At 37.1% G+C, this 24,894-nt stretch overlaps 2 protein-coding genes across 2 annotated transcripts; both read right to left on the bottom strand.

Moving 5' to 3' along the window:
• Positions 1 to 1,800: 1,800 nt before the first annotated feature.
• On the bottom strand, positions 1,801 to 11,406 carry LOC139977467 (uncharacterized). Its single transcript, XM_071986811.1, has 7 exons — positions 11,253 to 11,406; positions 9,230 to 9,488; positions 8,328 to 8,556; positions 7,036 to 7,164; positions 5,327 to 5,552; positions 4,604 to 4,742; positions 1,801 to 2,985 (listed from the first exon to the last, which is right to left on the bottom strand). Exons 1-7 carry the CDS (start codon positions 11,375 to 11,377, stop codon positions 2,515 to 2,517), a joined length of 1,578 nt encoding a protein of 525 aa, XP_071842912.1. The 5' UTR covers positions 11,378 to 11,406; the 3' UTR covers positions 1,801 to 2,514.
• LOC139977468 (fibroblast growth factor receptor 2-like) lies at positions 11,271 to 23,198 on the bottom strand. Its single transcript, XM_071986812.1, has 10 exons — positions 23,079 to 23,198; positions 19,336 to 19,550; positions 17,976 to 18,189; positions 17,615 to 17,725; positions 16,672 to 16,862; positions 15,992 to 16,114; positions 15,462 to 15,573; positions 14,975 to 15,071; positions 14,650 to 14,749; positions 11,271 to 14,274 (listed from the first exon to the last, which is right to left on the bottom strand). The coding sequence occupies exons 1-10, from the start codon at positions 23,098 to 23,100 to the stop codon at positions 14,107 to 14,109; spliced, it is 1,353 nt and encodes a 450-aa protein (XP_071842913.1). The 5' UTR covers positions 23,101 to 23,198; the 3' UTR covers positions 11,271 to 14,106.
• Between the last annotated feature and the right edge of the window lie 1,696 nt (positions 23,199 to 24,894).

Here is a 24,894-nt window from a genome sequence, read left to right as displayed (position 1 = left end):
CTGAAAAATACAAATATGGTATAGCTATAGGCTATGAGATTTTGACAATAGGGTTCAGTTTTACGTTCTTTCAATTGTTTTGTCTGGAGTTCTTATGTTGGTCTGGACTATGATTCTTTCAATATTACAGCTTCAGCTATCTCGTCAATTACTGATTAACGTCCATCGCAAACTGGTTTAACGTATGAGCCTTTAAATGCATTTGGTAATCATCGTCCAATATGTTTTCCCACCAATGTCATTGGGGTGGGGGAGGGGTGGGGGCATCTGACTGGAAGGCTTATGGAGAAGCCGTATTTTGAGCCACCACACATTGCCAAAACGAACATTTTTCAGTAACTTGTTATGCAGCTTTTTACTCCTTGTTTTATGGTAGCAAATTTGTATCCCATAATGAGAACACAATTACAAGTCATTATGTGAGGTTCTTTATACGCAGTATAATGACCAAGGCTTGAATTTTATAAGGGCAGTCTGTCAGCTGTCAAAGAAAGGTCGCGATTTCGGACAAATATCATATGGTCTTTATTATGCAATTTTTACTGCCGCAAAAGGACTTCAAGAAAATTCGTAGTCATCTATGCGGCAATATTTGCAGTCACATAAAGACCAAGAAAAAAAAAATAATAATTATGCGTCAATGTTATTGTCAAATAAGCCCTAACGTAAATCTTACTCATCATGCGGCAATCTTCATTGCAGCATAACGACTTCGTTAACGCTTTATTCGGCAACATTTACTGCAACATAATCTCACGAACCTTGGATAACGTAAACACGAACCTAATGGAATATAGTGTATTTATCACAAGTAAAGTCATGTGATCCAAGTGAGGGCGTTTGGAAGAAAGCCCCGTAACTAGACTAAAGGGTGTGAAGACTCGCGCACAAATAAGTGTCTAATGCCGGTAATCTGACCTAGTTTCGAATGAGGTGTAACAGAAGTGTTAGACACAATTAAGGTAAGTAAGGGACGGGAAGGGATAGATCACAACCTGTTAATTAAGACACGACAATTAAGACAAGGCAATTAAGACAAGACAATTAAGACAAGACAATTATGACAAGAAAGGGACGGGAAGGGAGAGATCACAACCTGTTTATTAAGACAAGACAATTAAGACAAGACAATTATGACAAGAAATGGACGGGAAGGGAGAGATCACAACCTGTTAATTAAGACACGACAATTAAGACAAGGCAATTAAGACAAGACAATTAAGACAAGACAATTATGACAAGAAAGGGACGGGAAGGGAGAGATCACAACCTGTTAATTAAGACACGACAATTAAGTCAAGGCAATTAAGACAAGACAATTAAGACAAGACAATTATGACAAGAAAGGGACGGGAAGGGAGAGATCACAACCTGTTAATTAAGACACGACAATTAAGACAAGACAATTAAGACAAGACAATTAAGACAAGACAATTAAGACAAGACAATTATGACAAGAAAGGGACGCGAAGGGAGAGATCACAACCTGTTAATTAAGACACGACAATTAAGACAAGGCAATTAAGACAAGACAATTAAGACAAGACAATTATGACAAGAAAGGGACGGGAAGGGAGAGATCACAACCTGTTAATTAAGACACGACAATTAAGTCAAGGCAATTAAGACAAGACAATTAAGACAAGACAATTATGACAAGAAAGGGACGGGAGGGGAGAGATCACAACCTGTCAATTAAGACAAGAATTGGTCAGAAAGTGATCACAATTAATTTGTCAGAAAAACAGTAACCGTAGGCTAATTGGTTCGATATAAAGAAATCCATTCAATAAATGTATATAGTTTGAAGGGAACGTACAAATGTAAAATGTATTTATAAATTATAATATATTTTATGAACATACATTTATCATACTTAATATTTAACTTTTATAGTATGATGAAGATAACTTTTCGAGCTTAAATTTTAATAAATTGATCTATACAATTAACCAAATCTCCTTAACACGGTAGTCACATCTTCAAATATTTTACAGGTGGGAAGTATATTCTGTAAAAAAATTATTGTCTGTAGCTCTTTTCTTTTAACAGTACCCTGGTGTAGCTGTGTAAAGTTTTGCACACGTACGACAACCCTAAATTTCCTTCGTTATAACCAGTTATTGCATGGAATACCATGATGGAATAAATGGTTACTACATACCCAACCATACATCTTTCTCCTATCCCCTCCCCGATGATATATAAAATAATTGGTTAACTCTGGTCACTGCACTGGATATCCTCCCCAACCCCCACCCCTCTCCCCGCCTCCTCTTAAATTGATGCATTCATAATTGAAAAAAAAATGTTATATTGGTGACCACCTACCAACCCAAGTTCTCTTCAGAGCGCGCCAAAATTTTGATTATATTTTTTGGGCAAGTCGTTACAGCCCCCCCCCCCCCCAAATCAAATTGGGCTCCTACGCCTATGTTGATACCTGTTTAAAGATGGCCACTTGTGATATTGAAATATGACACATTTGTTCACCTGACTGATCACACTAATTCACTATGCAGTGACTTGCAATGATGTTGATCCTCTTGAATCGAATTGTTCGTGATTTCTGCGAATTGTCTGTTGACGCAGTAATTCTTGTTGCATCAAATACGCCTGCGCCTTGCATATTGGCGGCTGAGTACCCACATAGGTTTCCTTATGTACAGTTTTAAAGTCATGTGTTCCTACTTCATTGATGGGTTGGTCTTCTGGTTTAAATGGTTTTACTCTATCAGGTAATTTGACTGGTTTGTAAGAGGACTGATTCCAGCTTTCTTTTTCCATTTCATCTGCTGGTGGGATATAAATACGTCCTTCTTGTAGATCGCCATATCTCACTCTAGGTTGAGCGCCCCAGTTTTGGTAGAATTTTTTATTTGTGGTTCGGTCGTCGAATGTTCCTGGGTTTCGTCCAGTCTGAGATGTAGGTCGCCGGGCCTTGATTCTCTCTACTTTCATTGTGTCCTTTGGTTGGAATGCCGCCTAAAGATGAAAAGAAACACGTATAACAATGACGTTAATCATTCTGTCATGTCGACTACTCTGAAACGGTTCAGTTGTCCCTCAGACAAGGGTATTTTATCATTCATACTATGGTTAGTTTCAATAAAGACCGTAAACTATTCAGGGAGGAGATTGGGTTGATATGGAGTAACATGAAAGTATTAATGTGAATAATGATTTATTCAGTTGATTCCTAAACACGCATTCTCGTTTAGTTGATAGTCGCTAGCAATTCGTAGAGAGGCCTTTTCACCGCTATCCTCTAACTTCCACCTAAATGACCAACACGTTTTATTACCACACCACATGTACTTTTATACTGGTCAATGGTTCCCTACATCGACTAGTATATATAGTGCTAAATATTCATTGTCACCACACCACATGTACCTTGATACTGGTCAATGGTTCCCTACACCGACTACTATATATTCATCTATTCATTATCACCACACCACATTGTACCTTGATACGTACTGGTCAATAGTTCCCTACATCGACTACTATAAGTAATGCATATTCATTATCACCACACCACATGTATACCTTGATACTGGTCAACGGTTCCCTACATTGACTACTATATGCATATTCATTATCACCACACCACATGTACCTTGCTACGTACTGGGCAATAGTTCCCTACATCGACTACTATAAGTAATGCATATTCATTATCACCACACCACATGTACATTGATACTGGTCAACAGTTCCCTACATCGACTACTATAAGTAATGCATATTCATTATCACCACACTACATGTACTTTGATACTGGTCAATAGTTCCCTACATCGACTACTATAAGTAATGCATATTCATTATCACCACACCACATGTATACCTTGATACTGGTCAACGGTTCCCTACATTGACTACTATATGCATATTCATTATCACCACACCACATGTACCTTGCTACGTACTGGGCAATAGTTCCCTACATCGACTACTATAAGTAATGCATATTCATTATCACCACACCACATGTACATTGATACTGGTCAACAGTTCCCTACATCGACTACTATAAGTAATGCATATTCATTATCACCACACTACATGTACTTTGATACTGGTCAATGGTTCCCTACATCGACTACTATAAGTAATGTATATTTATTATCACCACACCACATGTACCTTGATACTGGTCAATGGTTCCCTACATCGACTACTATATGCATATTCATTATCACCACACCACATGTACCTTGATACGTACTAGTCAATAGTTCCCTACATCGACTACTATAAGTAATGCATAATCATTATCACCACACCACATGTACCTTGATACTGGTCAATGGTTCCCTACATCGACTACTATAACAGATGCTTATTCATTATCACCACACCACGTGTACCTTGATACGTACTGGTCTTGCAATAGTTCCCTACATCGACTACTATAAGTAATGCATATTCATTATCACCATACCAACTGTACCTTGATACTGGTCAACGGTTCCTACATCGACTACTATAAGTAATGCATATTCATTATCACCACACCGCATGTACCTTGATACTGGTCAATGGTTCCCTACATCAACTACTATAAGTGCTAAATATTCATTATCACCACATGTACCTTCATACTGGTCAAAGATTCAAATTTCACATTAGGTGGTCTATAATCTTCTTGTCCTTGTTTCATCATATCCCGCTTCCTGTGAATTGACGTGTCGTGACCTTTGAACTCGTTACGCTGTTCTGTTGTAAACGCAAGTCTATGGATGAAGAAATAAAATTTCATAGTAAATAATTCCTGGTAATTGAACATGAAATACTCTGTTTGTAGTGTAAGGCACAAGCGGCTACTTTATAAAGTTTATTACAGTGATAATTCACTTTAGTATATTTATAGGTATAATACAACACATTTTATAATTGTAACTATTTGGTAACTGTGTTTTTTGAGTCATAGTTAGTTCTCTATTCGGTCACTGTGTTTGTGGAGTCATAGTTAGTTCACTATTTGGTCACTGTGTTTTGGGGGTCATAGTTAGTTCTCTATTTGGTCATTGTGTTTGTGGAGTCATAGTTAGTTCTCTATTTAGTCACTGTGTTTGTGGAGTCATCGTTAGTTCTCTATTTAGTCACTGTGTTTGTGGAGTCATAGTTAGTTCTCTATTTGGTCACTGTGTTTGTGGAGTAATAGTTAGTTCTCTATTTGGTCACTATGTTTGTGGAGTCATAGTTAGTTCTGTATTTGGTCACTGTGTTTGTGGAGTCATAATTAGTTCGTTATGCAGTCATTCTAATTGTGGAGTCATAGTCAGTTATCTATGTATCCATAGTAACTTCCCCTTACCTGGAATCAACACTAAGTCGGATCGTTGCTTCGGGTGGTTCGGCAGCACTTGCCGGCTCTGGCTGGCTCTTGTAGACCGGGAAGTCTCTCATGTGCTGTGTCTCCATCTCTGTGACGCCTCGTTTGCTCCGGGTCATCTTAGGAACTGGCAAAAATTTATGCGCCTTATGGCCTGGTCCAAAATCTGTGTAAGTTTTCTTATGTACAGTCTCATGGTCAAAGTCACCTGCATGACGAAGAATATAAAGACACTGTAGGATTGCTTGTTTAAGTACCCTGTACGATTTAGAAAATGAAACTGCCAATGGTATTGAAGGCCACTGTGATACAACGGAGGTATCGTACTTTTAGTACAATTACAGACGGCCTTGAGTCTGAAAGCTCAAGTATATAGCCAACTGTATCTTGCACTAGTATGCAGACCTTTTGAGACAGGTTGGGTCAGGGAGTTACATCCCAAGGACTATGGGTCAATTAGGGTGATCACGAAAATAAGGGGGTAAAGTATCGTATTATTAAATCTATAAGGAAAGATGGAGCTTGCTAATAGTGGGTTACGGTTGAACCGATACATACTTCATTTCCGAAACGCCTCGAGTAAACTTTGCGCTAACTCTCCATTGAAACAACTGTGATGTCATACCAGTACGGATATCATACGGATATTATACGATTTTGATATCATACAGAGTTACAAGGATGGCTGGAAAGTATAGCTACGAACAGTATACCATTCTCTTCTACATAAGCCATTCATATCATTGCGTACTAAAACAACCATGGTTGTTATAAAGTGAAGACAGAAGGACATAAAGTGTTTTAACTTTGTAAAAAAAGGACTTCTACCACATCTAATGCTGGTAATATGATCAGAACATGAGCGCAGTATGACAGAAGGCCGAAGGTTGTCGCGATGTCGGGAGCATGTGTGGGAACGGGGGTACGAGCTGACTAACTTTAACAGCTATATAGGGTCTCTCATAACTCAAGCAACTAGTTTATTTGACATTATTGTCCCTTCCTAAGATTGGTGGGAAGCGTAACATTAACATCTGTTCGACTTTTAACCTTGCATGGGACAGTTTGAATTATCATCGTAAAAAAACTGACATATATTATATGTGCTATCAACACATTTGTTCATAAAAGCCAATATGTATCAATCTATGATCATCAAATACATATACCATATTACACGAGCAGCAGTAATAGGAAATGGGGGACAAGTGTTCCTGAAATTTGCGTCTTTAAATTAATAATATGTACCCCTTGGAAAATAAGTGCTCTTGTAGGTAGGGAATGCACAATAATTATTGCTTGCAGGGGTTGCAGGGGGGTCGAATAAAACTCACACAAAGGAGGTAATAACCAATTCCAGTGTTACAGTATCTTTCTGATGTTAAGAAAGATTAAATCTGGTATAATCATTGACTCAGTATAGCAGTACAAAGGATGATTGGGTCTTCCAGACCCAGACCTAATTCCGGATAAATCATACCCCATAACCCTAACCCCATTTAACTAATTCCAGACCCAATGAACCCATAAGAATGCAACTGTTATGTCATGTATGTTAATTATTCCTATTGAATGTCTTCTGTAGTATGCTCCCCCCCCCCCCAATTGATTCCATAGAATTCCAGCCGCTCCCCTTCCCTGTCACCCCGAGTCTCCCTCAAAGAAAGAAACATAAAAGATAAGCTGCTCACCGTCAAGTACGATGTTGTCAGCGGCAGATGCCATTTTCTCTGGTTTCTCTGTTCTAGTCAGCCCAGAGAAGTCATACTGAGAGGTTGATTGGAGTTCACCTAAAGTCTTACCAGGAAAGAGCACGGAACCTGCAACGAGTATTACATAAAGGGTTCGGTTAATGGTTATTTCAAGAAATAAAACAGTTAAAAACTAGCATAATAAACAAGATGAAAGCCTATCATTTGTAATCTACAGGCTACAAGTTAGACAAATACTAAATGTGGAAACTGTTAAAGAGCAAACTGTTTTACTATTAATGCGTGATTTTGTTCATTCACTGCTCTGCTAATTAAAGACACGTGTACGTACCACAGGTACAGAGTTGAAAGTAACAATATTTCAGAAAAAAATAGTTATGAAGATATCATCGAACATAGTACTGTATCCAGCTAGCCAGGCCAGTAATAACTCACTTACACTACCCATGTGGTGACGAAACTCCTACAGCAAACATACGTACTGCATCAGGCTAGCCAGGCCAGTAATAACCCACTAACACTACCCATGTGGTGACGAAACTCCTACAGCAAACATACGTACTGCATCAGGCTAGCCAGGCCAGTAATAACCCACTAACACTACCCATGTGGTGACGAAACTCAAACAGCAAACATACGTACTGCATCAGGCTAGCCAGGCCAGTAATAACCCACTAACACTACCCATGTGGTGACGAAACTCAAACAGCAAACATACGTGCTGCATCTGACTGATGATTATGGTTCATTGCTCCTAACGACAAGTGTTGTGGAGGGATACATGATAGCGAAGTACGATATCCTATTAGTGCCAAAAAAAAAAATTAATTCGTAATTACGAATTATTAATCTGCTAGAATCGGTCGATGCACTGTGTTAATCGCGCGAGAATCCTTATTTACCTGAACTTTGACAATGTTGGCTGCCATATTCGTTCACGAACCCCTAAAGATTAACTGAGAACTTGCTGTTTGTCCCTTTGAGACTTAGCTAGCCGCGGAGTGTGGTGAACAACGTTCCAAAATCGGGTTTGCAACGAAATTTAATTAGGGTCAGTGGAATGAGCTATAGTTAGTGTGTAAATTAAGTCGATATATTATGGTATTATCGCAATACGCAATTTTAATTCGTAATAACAGATTATTATTTCGTAATTACGAATTAGTAAGTCGTTATTATGATTGGGGGGGGGGGGGTGGGGGTGTGACTCAATGGGCTTTCGTAGCGAAGAACTGTTAAAGTGCAAAATCAAAACACTTTACGTTTCCTACCTGCAAATGATGGTAAATCTGTAAAGGGCGCCACCGGTTTTGTATTCCATTTCCTGAATTGTTCCTTGTGGCTGGTTCTGGCGTCGAAAGCGGCTAATGCCAACTTCGGTTGTTGTGGTGGCCTGCCCTTGATTGGCAGAATCCGCGGCAAGTTGGTGTGAGCCGGAAACGACTCCTTATAGGCAGTGACACCATCCACTGGATCGTTACTGCGCTCATAATTTTCTGCCTGTGATAGATCATATATGATATCTCACTGAATAGTGCTCCCAAACACAATTACCATTTTAAAAATTGTCCTTTTTTTGTAATTTACCATATAAACTGGTGTACGGCAACTCGGCTTGCCGTGTTTAACCGTTTTTAACATGCGTTTGACACTGTAGCAGCCCGTACTTGAAAATAAAGTGTAGCAAATTTTGCAAACACTATTTTAATCAAAACAGTCTGAACGAAATCGCCCGAAATTGACAGAGTGCAAGAGGTAAAATGTGCATTCTAAGTCACTTTAACGAACTATTATACCAAATTACAGGAATAAGACCGAAAAATGTTTGGGAAATTATTCCTTTACGAACGTTTTGACTGGAGATTTCAACAAGTAAAATTTACGTCATTCTGGTGAATCCTGATCAAGCCATTGAAAAATTACGCAATGATAGATTGAACAAATCTTAGAGAGATTTTCCGATCATCATTACACAAAAGTATTTGTTTGCACTATATATATATGTATATATATATATATATATATATATATATATATATATATATATATATGTATATATATATATATATATACTGTATATATACTGTATATATATATATATATATATATACTGTTTATATATATATATATATATATATAGCATTGGATTGTAAATAACATATATGTTACTCACGAGTTTGATTGGTTCGGTCCGTTTAACCTCGCCATGTTGTCTGTACTCCGACCTTTGTGTTGTAGCAAACTGCATTGGTGGTGGGTTTGGGTCACGTGGTGTTGGCGGTGGTATTAACGGTAGTGTCCTTTCAGCTTGACCGGGGGCTTTATATACCTGTTGATAGTGTGTCATGAGACAATCTTTATGATGTCCGATTGTACCCGGAGTCTGTTTCCTTACAGGCTGTCTCCTACATGTCTTGCTGTGTTTCTGTCTCCTGTATAATTACAATTTATTGAGATAGAAAATGGCTGCATCATTTATTTCAACTTTCAACGGTAAAACTCATTTAGCGATACAAAACGCTTATCTTACATGAGGCCCCTCAAACATAATTTATAATTAAGAAATCAGAAATTAGAACATATAAACTTTTAAATAACAGAGTAAAATAAGAATAAAACACAAAATAAACTCACAATGAACACTGGAATAGAAGTACAACTAGTAGATAAAACATATCAAGGTCTGGTAAAAAAAACATTACAAAACATTAGCAATCATTTGTTTAAAACTTTAAAAAGAGTGTTAGCATGCTTTTGTCTTAGGATCTAGCTCATTAAATTATTCTGCCGCTAAGTATTTTAATATACTTCTCCGGAATTCAGTATGTCCCCTGCGATGTAGAAATTCTTAGACTATGAGGATATTAGCAAATGGTTATGGTAAATTCCGTTATCGCGGTAAATAATTCTTTTAAGTAAGATGGGGTAATATCATTTATAATTTAGTTACCCTTGTCATTCTTTTTTGCTTTATATACGTTCCATCCTAATTCATGAAATATCAAAGTCGACCTGCCATGGTAAGAAGCATTTAAAAATATCATTGCAGCACTCTTCTGTAACTTTCGAATTATTTCCTTGCTCCCAGCATTGTACGCCCCCCCCCCCCCCATACGAGACCACAATAATCTCAAAATGTTAAAATATGACCCTTAATTATAGAATAAAATAGAAGTATCAGTAACTAAAAATGGTATTTTTACCCTAAGCAGGGCAAGTCTACAACTAATCGTTAATTTTATCAATGCTGTTTCGCATGAAAGTTTGTTCCGAAATCTGATTGAGCTTTACATAGCAAATCATGCTTTACAAACACTTTTGACAAGACCGGAAGAAATTGACATCGGTCTGTATAATTGGCAATACCTAATTTAGAGTCATTTATGAAGGAGATGAAGGGCAGAGGATAGAGGGAGGGGTCAAGAGTCTAAAGGATAATGGTGTTGTACGTTTTCTTATTTTCATTATCGAGTTTAACATGCAAGCTATTTTCAACTTCATTAATATATGAAGCTGATATAACGCACATAAGGAGGATAACATGAAAACACAGCCAATACTCATAGCTAGTACAGTTACTACTGTTCATGTTCCACAACCCAACGCAATACATTTGCATGCAGTGAACTCACTGTGTAAACCACGATAAGGAAATTGTTGCAACACTTACAAGATACGAACAACAGTCGGCTCGTGTAAAACTTTGTAAAGTATGATTAGTTACTGTACTAGCTATGAGTATCGGGTGCGAAAACAAGAAGATCCAAGCAGCATAGTTTTTTTTTTTTTTATCTATACGTACTTCGCTTACGGCCAAAAATAAACATAAGCTATGGTAATAGAGGAAAAAGAAAACAATATCAGAAGTAGGAGCTCTGATCTGGAGTTACAGACGGAAAAATTTCGATAGAGGTTTTTGTTGTTTCTGGTGACAATATTTCAGGTGGTGTAACACACGAGCAGTAGGGGCGGTGCTTCGTCCTTACGAGTATGCGACAAAGCCAACTAATCATACGCCTACTTTACAAAGTTTTACACAAGCCAACTGTTGCCGTATCGTGTAAGTGTTGCAACAATTTCATTATCGTGGTATACACAGAGAGTTCACTGCTTGCAAAATGTATTGCTTTATTGTTGTCAGATTATATATATTTCAACTTATTTGAAGATAAAGAATACCGATGTATTAAACTTACGTTATGCAGCCGCAATGACACAATTCACATATGCAGTTAAAGCTTGGAAAGTTTTGTGCTAGCAAGGCTTGGTTAGCACTATCCATCGACTTGGTCGACTCGCGACTGATGTGACGTTTCACCATCCTGGTACCGGATCTTCTGCCAAACCAGATCACTTGAATGTTACTATATTATTTCCTCCAAAATGACTCGTGAGAGAAAAAAAAACGAACGTTTTCTTGTAGTATTTTGTCTTTACGTCTGTGCGGTACTATATACGTTCAGCGTTACTTGTAATCAAACCTGGTATGTCCCGTTGTCAAGCTGTTTTATTGCGAGTGTGTGTTTACCGTACAAAAGACACGCATTGATGCTCCCCGTTGCCAAGCAACTAGCGGGGGTGGATCAATACGTGACCCATTGAATATTGCTGTTTGTACTATTCACAGCAGTATGAGGGATACCCCTATGGTTTCGCCATTACACATAGCTATATGTCTACCTCGCAAATCAACACGCCATGAGGAGATAAACATGAGGAGATAAACTCTCTCTATATGCAAGGAACAAAACACGAAAGAGACAAGGCCGTATGGCAAGCCGTTTTACTTTTTATTTGGCCTAATATCAGTGTTGCACTTTATTCAGTCTACCTGGATAATGACTTTGTTGTTTTTGTTGTTGTTTTATCCTTTTAAAATCTACGGGGCCAAGATTGCTACCTCAAACAATTAATAAATTAAAGATCCGATGAACCAGGGTTTGACTCAGAATTGCTGTCTGATATAGGGCCTAGTACTTTTCATTTTAGGTGGGGGCGAGCTTCCCGATTCCGAGTTTCATCTAATTTTGTTAGTGTGATGGGAAAATCCACGAAAGTGGTGGGCATTACATATGTTATTTTAATAGATGGCGGCGATGGCGATCTCGCTGATGTTGCTCAGTGGTTTAGTTCTATCCTTCAGTCCAGTGATGTGATTTCATCGATTGTTCTCACAGATTCCGCCCAAAATAGCCTGTATAGAATTATATTTGCAATGGTAGATAAACTGCTCGAAAGAAGTGAATGTTTCCTTAACCATTCGGAGACGTTATCTGTACATTTCCTGTAAATTGCTTTAATAATCCTCCAAAATGTCTCCAAATATAGAAATGATGTTTCCATGTTTTACTTTCGCAATTTAGAAAGGCTTTTTAGATTAATATATTATAGGAGAAGTAATAACGTATTTACTTTGACGAACTTTGACGAATTGTTATTGCTAGGGTTATGGTTATTGTTATTGTAAGGGTTATTGTTAGGGTTGTTGTTAGGGTTAACGTTGAGGTAATTGTTATTTGTAGGGTCATTGTTATTGTAAGGGTTATTGTTATTGTTTATGTTATTGTTCTCGTTAAGGTTAGGGGTTATAGGGTTAACCCTAGGTGTTAACCATAACCATAGGGTTTCCCGGTCCACAAGATACCTCATTCATTGGGCTGTATCATGCATGATGACATTGCTCGACATATTAAACTGTGTACAAAACGGTTCTCTTGAGAAATACTGTCACGTGAGGATTTGCTAACCCAAACGGCTTTTTCATACCTTCTACAGTCAAACATCGGCGTGACTTCAAGAAGTCTTTTTGGGAAAAGTGCATCAGTTTCAAGGACTCTTAGGGTGAAGAAACCAAATCTTATCAATCTCGAAATCAGATTAAAACTACTTGAGATGTGATGCTGTAATATAATGGATCCTTTATTATTGCGGAGGGTTCCACGATATCATTTATAGTTATCTTGGCTACATGTTGTTTCATTTTTAAGACATTTTTTACGAAAGATGGATATTGTACAGTTTTACTAGTAGCTGTTGAAACTCATAACTTATTTAACTTAATTTAGCTGACGTTTAACGACGGGTATACCTTATATACTAGTTTTATACCCGACTTGTCTTACATAGCAGTTTTTACATTTCGTTCTGTGAGTGTACGGTGCATATGTATATGTAGCAGATAGAGGCCATGCAATTGTGGTTTGAGCTGGCTTTATCTGCAAGTGACTACACGTGACTACAAAACACTGAATATATGTCTCTACAATCACCCGATACACATAGAGAACACACTGTTACTACTCTAAATCTTACAGTTTTGTACCACAGTAAAAACTGGATCGTGCTATAATTCGGTAGCATGTGCTTTTAGGATTACAGTAAGAACTAAGGATATGTGTAATTCCAACAAATCCAGTTGTTTGGGATTTGTTGGAATTACAAATATCCTCCGTTCTTACTGTAAACCTAATAGCACATGCTACCGATTTATCAGATTTGTCAGCACGATCCAGTATTTACTGTGGTACAAAACTTAAGATTTACAGTAGTTACTGTAATCTCTGTGTGAATCGGCTGCCATAATACATCCGGGACATGCTTGTCGATCATAGCCCTTCTAGACAGCTTCGTTCGACATCTCTCGATCTTTTACATTCAATTCGATCAAATCTCAAATCAGCTAGCAATCGTGCCCTTTCTGTGTTTGCACCTCGTCTATGGAACAACACGGATATCACAATCAGACAGCCCACTTCTGTTAAGTCATTTAAAGCTAGGTTTAAAAACCTCTATGTTTAAAGTAGTCCATGGATAAACTTTTATTAGTTTTCATTATTAGTATTAGTTTAGGCCTACTATTACACTTTCGTTAAGCGCATTTGAGCATTTTTCATGGAAATTTGCGCTATATCAAATGTCAGTTTTATTATGATTGCGCAGTACGAAAAGTATAACGTAAAAGCGCTTCAGCGTATATCTACATTTTGCGCACAAGGTTTAAACAATACTTTTTGTGAGTGTTTCTGACTCAGTCTAGTTTTGTAGAGTAGATTATAAACTAGTTAATTGTGTCAAATCCAGCTTTTGCGATGATTTGTCTGTTACTATCTGATCGCCAGAGTTTCCAGCTTGTGATAAATGAAATCCCTCGTCCATGACCACATCTGGCTCTAAGTACATAAACTTCTCTTGGTCGAAAAAGTCCATATTAAGATATCCCTGTAAAAAAAAAAAAAAACAGAAATCAAACAAAATTCAAGGTTATTATACATTGAATTTCCGGAAAAACGAGAGTGGGAAAATGGTCTCCTAAAACAAATGTAGCATTGCTTTGTAGGTAATGTTATAACATTATGTATAGCAATATGGAAAATCATTTCGATTCCCGGTATATAGTTTATAAGACCACACTTGGTTTGAGAGCTCGCAAACGAATAGCTTCATTTTTTTTTAGGATTATGATGATCGTCGCTTATGGCGACGTGTTAACTGATTTTGAAGAAATTCCATAAAATTCCGTACAAGAATATTCTCAGCATCTTAATATGTGAACTTTGTTCAGGTATATATAACATGAAAACTTAATTAAATTACCTGTTTTTTCTCCATCATGTTTACCAAGGATACCCGTATTTCTGTAAAATTTGGTCTTTTGTCTGGGTGATGTTGCCAACAAGTTAACAGCATGGCATAGCTATAAAACGAGAATATTTCATAAATCAAGAACCTTGCTAAGGAATGTTATACAAGATGAGAGTGAAAAAAAGGAGATTATGTTTACCAACAAAAAATCATAAATATCGTCAGCTATATAAACATTGATGCAATTCATGTATTCTTTACTGTGTATTTATGACTGAACTCGACTGAAATATGTATATTAATCTTGAACAAATACGATCACTTCATTAAAACATACATTTCGTCGTTACAATGATCCGGTTGTGGCATGCGGTACCCGTTTTGGATAGAGTATATAACCTGTCTCGGAGACATTCCAGGATAGGGATGCGCACCTGCAGTGTAAAAAATAATTTCATATTTCAAAGCAGAAACCAAAGGTAGGCTTTAAATGTGCTTCTAAGGTATATGTAACCATAAAAGTCTTCATACCATACTCTAATTCATACAATAATGTTGGTGAAATATAGTTTTACAAGTAAACCTTCTTTGCAAGGTATATGCTTTTGATTTAAGGATTGAGAAAAGACCAGCTATTTGAAATCTACTTGAAATTTAATGTATTAACACAATCTGACTTATATTAAGAGAAGAAAAAGCAAAGAAAAGACCAATAAAAAAAGGAAACCTGAATTAGGTTTCCAGATTCTCATCAAGGATTCGAATCTGAAAGGCTTGATTTCCTCAAGTGTTTATATTACAAGATATGATTTTATCTGTCATACCTAGAGTAATAATCTCCCACATTAAAACTCCAAACGACCAAACATCACTCTTTATAGTGTACATGTTGTTTACTAGAGCTTCTGGAGCCATCCACCTTATTGGGACGCGACCCTGTAAAAGAAAGGTAAGCAAACCAAACATGAATGAATGAATGAATGAATGAATGAATGAATGAATGAATGAATGAATGAATGAATGAATAAAGAAATGAATGAATGAATGAGTGAATGAATGAATGAATGCATGAATGAATGAATGAATGAATAAAGGAATGAATGAATGAATGAATGAATGAATGAATGAATGAATGAATGAATGAATGAATAAAGAAATAAATGAACATAGAGCACCGTATTGTCATTAATCATTTCTTTGATCATTCCCCTATGTTTTAAATGCAGGACGACCAAATATATTATTGTCTCACAGTGGATATCTTGCAGGGAAATAACGTCAGCATTTCTGACTTATTTGCAGTTTATGTTGTAATATCGTAGCAATATTGTTAATTAAATATTCATTTGCTTACCCGAGATTTCGTTTCATACTGTTCGGTCTCCGCAACATCTCTCGCCAGACCAAAGTCTGAAATTTTACACACGTAACATTCACCCAAAAGAATATTTCTGCTGGCAAGATCTCGATGTATGCACTGAAAAAGACAACTATATAGGTATAGTACTATCCATTCGCGTATATCAATTATATTTGTATGTATGTATGTATGTATATGTGATCTTCCCGCAAGCAGGAACTCGCGAAAGAAGCCATGGAGGCTTATAGACTCGCAAGCTGACCGAAGCCAATCTCTCGGCACACATCCATTTAACGTCCATGTCGGGAAGTTGTTATTGAACAACACCCTTGCCAGACGACACACCTTGCTGTCGGCGGGGAATCGAACCGGGGATCTCATGACTGGGAGACGCCTGCGTTAACCACTAGGCTATACACTCCGCCTAAAGTTGTTGTAAAGTAATAATATCATTGGCATATTTCACGAACAGTCAATTACATTGCTATACAAACGTTCGTATAAATAAACTTCATGCTAACAACTGATAAGTGTTGGATAAGGTATACACATGTACAATGAACTGATGTGGTTTCATATATATATATATATATATATATATATATATATATATATATATATATATATATATATATATATATATATATAAACTGTTGAAAAGAACGACTACAAACCTTCTTAGAGTCTAAGAATTCCATGCCTCTTGCTATTTGGATTCCAAAATTGAGGAGTGCCTCTGGACTGAGGCCGTGCTCAACTATTCTGTTGGAATAAGTTTCATATTTGCTGCTCTCGTTGACCAACGATCGTAAATGCTCTTGTAGGTTTCCATGAGGTAGATACTCCATAATCAAATACATCGGATCTGTTGGTTCATTATGGGATACAGTTTTAGACCTGCCGTAGTACTTTATACACAATTAATTTGTAGTGGAGATCGGGGGAAATGTCATAAGAACTAATTGCAACAGTATACGTTTGATCCGAAATTTGGCCCTTTGTATGTTGTATTAATATCATTGTACAATATTGACATCGATTTCGCCTGGTCAGCAATGTGATAGTGTTACAATACGTGACTAGGTATTGGAAAAAGACTATCCGATGTTTGGGCATTTTGAGACAGTTCATGTTTGCTGAAAGATAGCCAAATCTTCAATGGTTAGCGTGATGAGAGTATATACAAAGCACCTTTGCTATACGCTTTGTATACGGTAAAAGGTGTTACTTCCATCAGCCTAAGCTATGTGGAACTAGCCACGTACTTAATTGGAACAAAATGCATCACCAGCTCATTAAAATGTTGAAAAACAACTGCAAGCTAAACTTCTTGTTATTAGTTTACTATTCTTCGCCTTTTTGTTATAACATGGAGTCCTGACAAAAGAGAGTAAGAGAAGCCTGTCAAGGGTACAATCTCGGGACCCGGGGTCCCCCTATATCCGGGATATCCCCCTCCTCACATGCTTGTAAAGTACAACCTTAAGAGTTGAAAATCCTTCCATATTGTTCCAAAGTTACAAAATATAGCACCAATTTGCATTTTACCAAAAGTTCTCAAAGAAAGTAAATAGTAAGAAAGGTAAACTGTTTTTATTCAGTTTACGACTGTATTACCTCTATCAGTACAGCAACCATACATAGCAACCAAATTTTCATGCTCTCCCAATGATCGGAAAAGAACTAGCTCCTTCAAGAAATCATTTTTGTTGTTGGCTGTCAGATTTGCTGCAGGGAAAATAGCAAGGGTATAACGATTTAAAATAGTAAGTATCGCTATTATGATATCTCAGATAAACATTCCCATCGTTCTTAAGACAATTGTTAAACGACCTTTTATTAAGAAAATGTTGAATCGCAGCATTCTGGTACGCCAAACACCCAGCGAGCCTAACCAGTGAATTACATGTCATAGGCCTATAAACCAACCGAGAGAAATTGCTTGATGAAGACGCACGAAGTACTGAATCGAACATACCTTTAAGTACCTTCACAGCAACAATTGATGTTTCCTTTGGCTTTAATATACCGATGGCTTCGGCTTTATACACAGCTGCAAATACTCCACTTCCAACACAATCGAGTAAGTTCAGTTTTTTTCGCGGGAATTCCATCGACTTTCGTGTTGTCAACGAGATGTAAGGGTTTGCTGGAATATCGCTTCGCAGTTTACTGCTAGAGGCTCTCTTGCTCTAAGGATATTTTGAATTAAAACATATGATATATTAAAGAGTCACATCCCTCTTTGATATGACATTGCTGATGAAGGAGTTAGGGAAACCGAAAATGTAAACAAAATCAATTTTACAACACACTGACTTATTTGTCACTTTTGTTTATCTCTCGGGGTACACCTTCGTATCTTTACACAAACACATACAGATCTTCTATACACACAATACAAATTGTAAATAGGCCTATTATATGTTTTTGACATGTGATGCTTCCTACAGGGTTTTTTTTTCTACATGGAGGAGCTAAGTACTTATAATGGTCCAACGTGAACCGTATTATGCATGAAAACCGCTATACCTTGTTATAAAGATATAATGAAATGTGAATGCCAACAACATGGAAGTCAGTAATGCATTATACAAACCTCAACCGACCAATAATTGCTTAAAGCTGTTCACATTTCTTACTAATTTCATTGTACTTTTCGTTCACGATATCATACAGAACTGTTCAACCAGGAAATAGGATAAAAGTTAAAGGATTAGTTCAGGTGTCATACATGTTTATCTTATATGAAAGAAGACAATAAAAGAAACACAATGATGAAGAAACTGTTCAAATATCTTATTCCGTTATGGAGAAATTCAAGTTTAAAGTTCTATCTGATTGTGTCGAAACTGCTGAAATCAGACTAGCTGTGATGTCACATCCTCACATTTCTGAAAAGTCTTTGTCAGTTTATTAAAATGTTTTGTGAGATTTTATGACTTACAACCAAAAGACATATGTCATGTGGATCTCATATTTGTCAAGGGAAGTATCAGAGACTAAACATCTGAAGAATTTTTGATTTGATTTTTTTAGATTTGTGAAAAAAATGTAATTAATTTTTATTAAAATATATTCACACATGTTAAGAGAGTGAGGATGTGACATCACATCCTCACAGTTAGCCTTTCTACACCAGTCATTTTCCAAAGAAATTTTTATATCTTCAAAGCGTAATATCTCCTAAACAGAGCATGCTATCATGGTAGTTTCTTCACTGTTCTGTTTGCCCTTTTGAGCTCTTTCATACATACTGATAGACATGTCAGACACCTGAACCAATCCTTTAACGTGTCACATTATTCAGGCATTATTGAAGTCTAATTTCAGCTCACCGAACGATTACCAGGGTCATTTCTGTTGATGGAGGATGTATTCGAGTTTCTTCTAATACAAATACAGCAAACTATACAGATACATCCAACGTTGAGCAGTAAGAGAAGCAGCCCACCAGTTATGGCTATTATCACAACCATCCTAATGTTAAGATTTAGATACTCATCAGATTCATCCATTTCTTCTGCAGACGCTACGATTACAGCCAAGAGTACTATAAAACGAGGAAAAAAGCACAGATGAATGGTTCGTTATTAATATGTAACGTTTTATTAAAAAGGTGAACTACATGATCGCTGAAGTTCTAGTTAGTTAGTGCAAGTTTCGAATTACAAAGCCATCTGAATGGGTTTATATTGTAAGGCTTAACATTTTGCAATAAAGTAACGAAATGACTTTGCCGTATAGGTTTGACCCCTAAGTACAAATTGTAGTTCAAATTATTATTCAACTTTCAAATATATGAATGAATCATTATTGCCAAGTCATTTGCAAAATTTTCTGGTATTTGAATTATATATGAGCAACGTTCTTACCTTCTGCATCCACATATGTACCCATAGTGGTCAGGGGTATTGACCCCAAATTTGAGCATGCTAAAAATTACTAGAAAGCTTCAAAGTGATGATTCTAATTTGTCAAATTTCTAGTTTTCCATAATGTCTCGGTCTGTAATGTGGCGGTAAAATGTTTGTTGGAATCTGATCAGTATGATTCTGGCATATTGAGAGGGGGCGGGGGGGGGGTACTGATGCAGGGACGTCAATCATGGGAGATGAGACTGGGGGACACGTCCCCCACTTTCTGAAGGGTGGGGGACACAATATAAAATGCACCCCCCCCCCGACTCAGGTTTAGTGACTGACTAGGCGCTAGACCTACCAGGCCCATAAAGACTCCTGTATCTCATGAAATGAGCTAAAATATTGCACTATGAGATAAGTTGTTACTGATGTTGTATTCTCATCTGCTCAAGTTTTGGTAAGAATAACAAAAAACACAGAGCTCGTAAGATTTAACCTGCGCGTAAAACAGTGTAAACTATACGGTTCATAAATATATTTGTAATGTCTATATATTTCATATAGGCATATCATTTTCATTGTCAGCCCCTTTATTAGTGCCCCAATGTTTTAACTTACAATGTTGAGGCACAGTCCCTAACACGGCCCACCCATTCAGCTCATTCCATCCCCCCCCCCCCTCCAAGTAGGTCCCTTTTTGTCATGGACAAAAAAATACTGATAACACAAGCCTAACAATTAATTTACACCCAAATTCCACATATGGCTTTCCCCAGGGGAGGACTGGGTCTTTAAATCAGCCCGGGCATTTTTTACCAAGACCGGCCCATTATTCATTGATATGTTACTTACAAAGTGATCGCCGTCCTGGGGGAGGGGTTTGAGGGGATTGATTTGATTTAAAGATTGCCTAGATGCAAAATGGTGCTATATTTATCAATTTTGTAGCTTATAATAATCCTTTAAAATAGACCAAAACTAATTTTCCAGAAGCAACACTTGATTAAACTGAGAACAGGTAAAAACGTCAACAAAATTATTTGTTTAGACCGGATTTTATTCAGTTTTTTCGAGCATTTAAAAATATATTTCTACACAACCCGTCTGTATTCTATTAACTAACTGTGAAAATGGGCTGTAATTTTTTACCAGGCTCGCCAGCCAACCGGGCCACCGGCCCACTGGGCATTGCCCAAATGCCCTGTGTGACCAGTCCGCCACTGGCTTCCCCTCAGCAGCATATATATTGGCTACGGCCACCATGAGAATGCCTAGCGTGTTTTTATCTCTTCAAATTACCAGTGTAAATCAATGGCTAAAGCAGAGCTTATAAAGTAACGTAAAGTCGTAGTTTTCCCCTAAAAAAAAGTGATTTTTACCGAGTATAATTACTAAACTATGAGATTTCAAAATTAAGAATGTTCAGATGCAACTTACAAGGAATGGGAAGTGTAATTCCCAGTAATCTGGGAGGAATTTTTGGCAAACAATTGCTTGCTACGTTAATCGCCAACTGATGGTGGCGCTCAGCTTAGAGAGTGTACAGAGTTCCTTTATAAAAGGAAAGGAAACGGCTTATGATACCATATGTGTGCATGTTGTAGACATCTATATAAACAAGATGATTTATTAATGTTTCCGTTTTTGTTTAATCCTCAGTTTTATTACTCATGATAAGTGCCCTAAGTTACACCCTAATGCTAAATAGATAAGTCTTCCTTAATTTAAGTATAATCACTTGTCATGTGTGACTTTTGTGTAAAATGTATATATTACTGACATATCAATTCAGGGACCCAAACAGAAGCAAACTTCTGATTTCGATGAACGCTTCGGTGAAGGCTTCGATGAAGTCTTTACGCTCAGGCGCTTTCGGTGTGCGCTACGCGCAAACTCATTCAGTTTTATTCGTATTATTAATAATGATAATGATAATGATAATGAGAGTGATAATGATAATGATATTGATGATGATGATGATGATGATGATGATGATGATGATGATGATGATGATGATGATGATGATGATGATGATGATGATGATGATGATGATGATGATGATGATGATGATGATGATGATGATGATGATGATGATGATGATGATGATGATGATGATGATGATGATAATGATAATGATAATGATGATGATAATGATAATGATAATGATAATGAGAGTGATAATGAGAGTGATAATGATAATGATAATGATTATGATCAGTTAAGCGACCACAAATATGGGAGGAACTCGCAAGGGCTTATGGATTACAACTTACACGTCGGGTGGCTTCCAATTCAACATTTGTAACTCAAATTTGGAATCTTTTCAATTTAGAAAGTCATTTCAGATAGGAAAACCGTAGATTGTTCTTGGATGCAAAACACACCTTACAAAGACCCGGCCGGGTATCAAACACGACACATCCAGATTGCTAAGCTTCATCACTTCAAATGCCAGTGCATTTGAAACACTCGGCCACAGCACCGTCTCGGCCACCGTATTCAGTCATTGACGTCTCACCCTGCACTTTATAATTCGGATTGACGCCACTTGTACTGACGATCTTTAATCTAGTACGTGAGCAATAACTCACGATAAGTTTAGCAGTATAGATTGCATCCTTCTACCAGCATAATGTATCCTTAATCGACCACGTGACTAGAATCTGGCAAAACTCTAAACAAGGAACCCCCTATCTCGATCTCCACCTGGGCATGATGCAGATTACAATATGTGTGTGAAGTAAAATTTACTTCACACACATATTAATGATGAGATGTGTAAGATTTCTTGAAAAAGAATGTTTTTGTTGTAATTTACAAAGATTCCATCATTTCGCATTTAAGACTGTCTTGCTGATCTTGTATTTTTTTTCAGCATGTTTAGCAAAAGATCTATATGGGTGCCGAGAAACTATGCCGTAAATGAGTCAGTTAAGTTCTAATATTGCATATATGCACACATTTTCACGGCGATCATTCCATCCATTCGAAAGATTAAGTGAGGTGATACTATCTATTTGTTGTCGTTCAAATGTATTATTTGTACTACACTCATTTTGAAAAGATAATATTTCAACTATGTCCATATTATGCAGATGTATAAGAAAATTTCAACGAAACATGTGCTTAAGTGTCAAGCAGGGACATTTAAATGCATGTTAGTAGTTATCCCTAAAACTAACATTAATACTTGAAAGAGAATGAAAAAAACAACTTACCCAACAATACTTTGACGCCCATTTTGATGGCTAGGCTACTTGAGAACTGTTTTCCTGCATTATGTACGGATGTTATAGCCGAAACTTCTTCGATGTTAGGGAGGATATGAGAAACTGACATGAAAACATGAAGCAAGTTAATTGTTTCATTGATGATTAAGCTAAATCATTAACAACGATATCACATATACTAATTGCTATGAAAAGTGAAAGTTTCGCTTTTTTAAGAAAGAGATGCTAATATATTCTGCAGGTTTTCCATCGTGAAAGTAAAACTTCGTATGAATTAGTGAACTTTTTTTAATTAAGGTCGTCTAAGCATTAAGAAACTTTAGATACTTCCTTCAGCAGTATGTATAGCGTAGGTCGTACCCAATCAAAGAAGGCACCGGTGTAAGTCAAGTGTTACTAATAGTTCCTAATGTAATTAAGCACAGTCTAATTGTAATAATGTTGTTGTGTAAAAGTCACGGATAAATTGCGACTTTACTTTCATATTTTAAGAAATGAAACTGTGCGGTAGTGTACATATCAGGCTGAATAATATAGAAGTGCGGTAGAGTTGTTTTTTCCAGAAGTCCTCATAGTTGCCCTAAATCTGCAAAACACGTCAAACACATAACCGAGATATGCTAATATGATATTTAATGTGGTAAGAGAAAATAGTTTGCATCATCGTTAGTTTACAAATAAAAGTACCAAACTCGGAAAATTGTTCTCAGTCCAGAATCAGGACGACGTACGTCACCAGTCACATGACTTACAGGTAAACTTGACCTTAGCCATGAAGGTCAAGACAACGTAATCAGTCACGTGAATTAGAAATAAGGATTTCAATTTTGGTCATTTGATATGATGTCTGTACAAAACTAGAGAACCGTTTTTAGTATGATGGCATAACAATGTAGTCTGATGATGTAATCAGGCTGCACAGCAAGGCGTAAAACATGTACATCTATACGCACTTGTCATTGGTTGCTAAGCCTCGATTACTGTTTTACTGAATCAAGGTAATGTAGCATTTGATCATAAGATTTTAGCATAACTCTTTCCATGATTTAGTCAGTGCGTGTGTAGTATATTGATAAAGTTTGTGTATTCTGATGTAGTCTTCTCAGGGTTCTTCGAAACCACCCGTTGGTCTGTCCGCTGACCTTATGACCTACATATCATTTATATCATTCATTGTATATACACCAATATGTATCAACTCATATTCAGTTCGGCATTTACTCGTTTAGAATAAAGACGTATATATATATATAAGCCCGTTCTCATGAGTTTTGTTTTGCGTGTTCGTTTGGTTAATTAAAAGAGTTAAACCAGCGGATACGTCAGAGTGCATCATAGGTTGGATTAATAAAGGGTGTGAAGACTCGCGCACAAAGAAACATCTCATGCCGGTAATCTGACCTAGTTTCAAATGAGATGTAACAGAAGTGTTAGACACCACCATCGATCCCAGAAAATACACACACAGCTTGCTACCGTCGGTTCTTAGACACTAGGGTACAGACAATACATACAGCTACGGTCAATACCCACAACACAGTGTACATAGCAGCGATGGACATCTCAGGTCCAGTTAAAGATAACAAGGTATCACGTTTCATTACTGTCTGCATTTTGTAGTGACAAGATAAAAACGTCATTTGCAAGCAACGGAAAGTTAACTTTTTCAGAGCATGCCACGAGGGGTTTTGGGTGAGTCTTTGATGACTTTTAACTTCTGAACCCACTTATGCCTTCCACAAGGACGCAGGTACAATCCATGGAGGTGCAGATCTCATCTCCTCCATAATGGAAGTGATTGTTG

The sequence above is a fragment of the Apostichopus japonicus genome, chromosome 12 (assembly GCF_037975245.1).
Source record: "Apostichopus japonicus isolate 1M-3 chromosome 12, ASM3797524v1, whole genome shotgun sequence".
Lineage (NCBI taxonomy): Eukaryota > Metazoa > Echinodermata > Holothuroidea > Aspidochirotida > Stichopodidae > Apostichopus > Apostichopus japonicus.
This window is presented reverse-complemented; position numbering and strand designations above follow the sequence as displayed.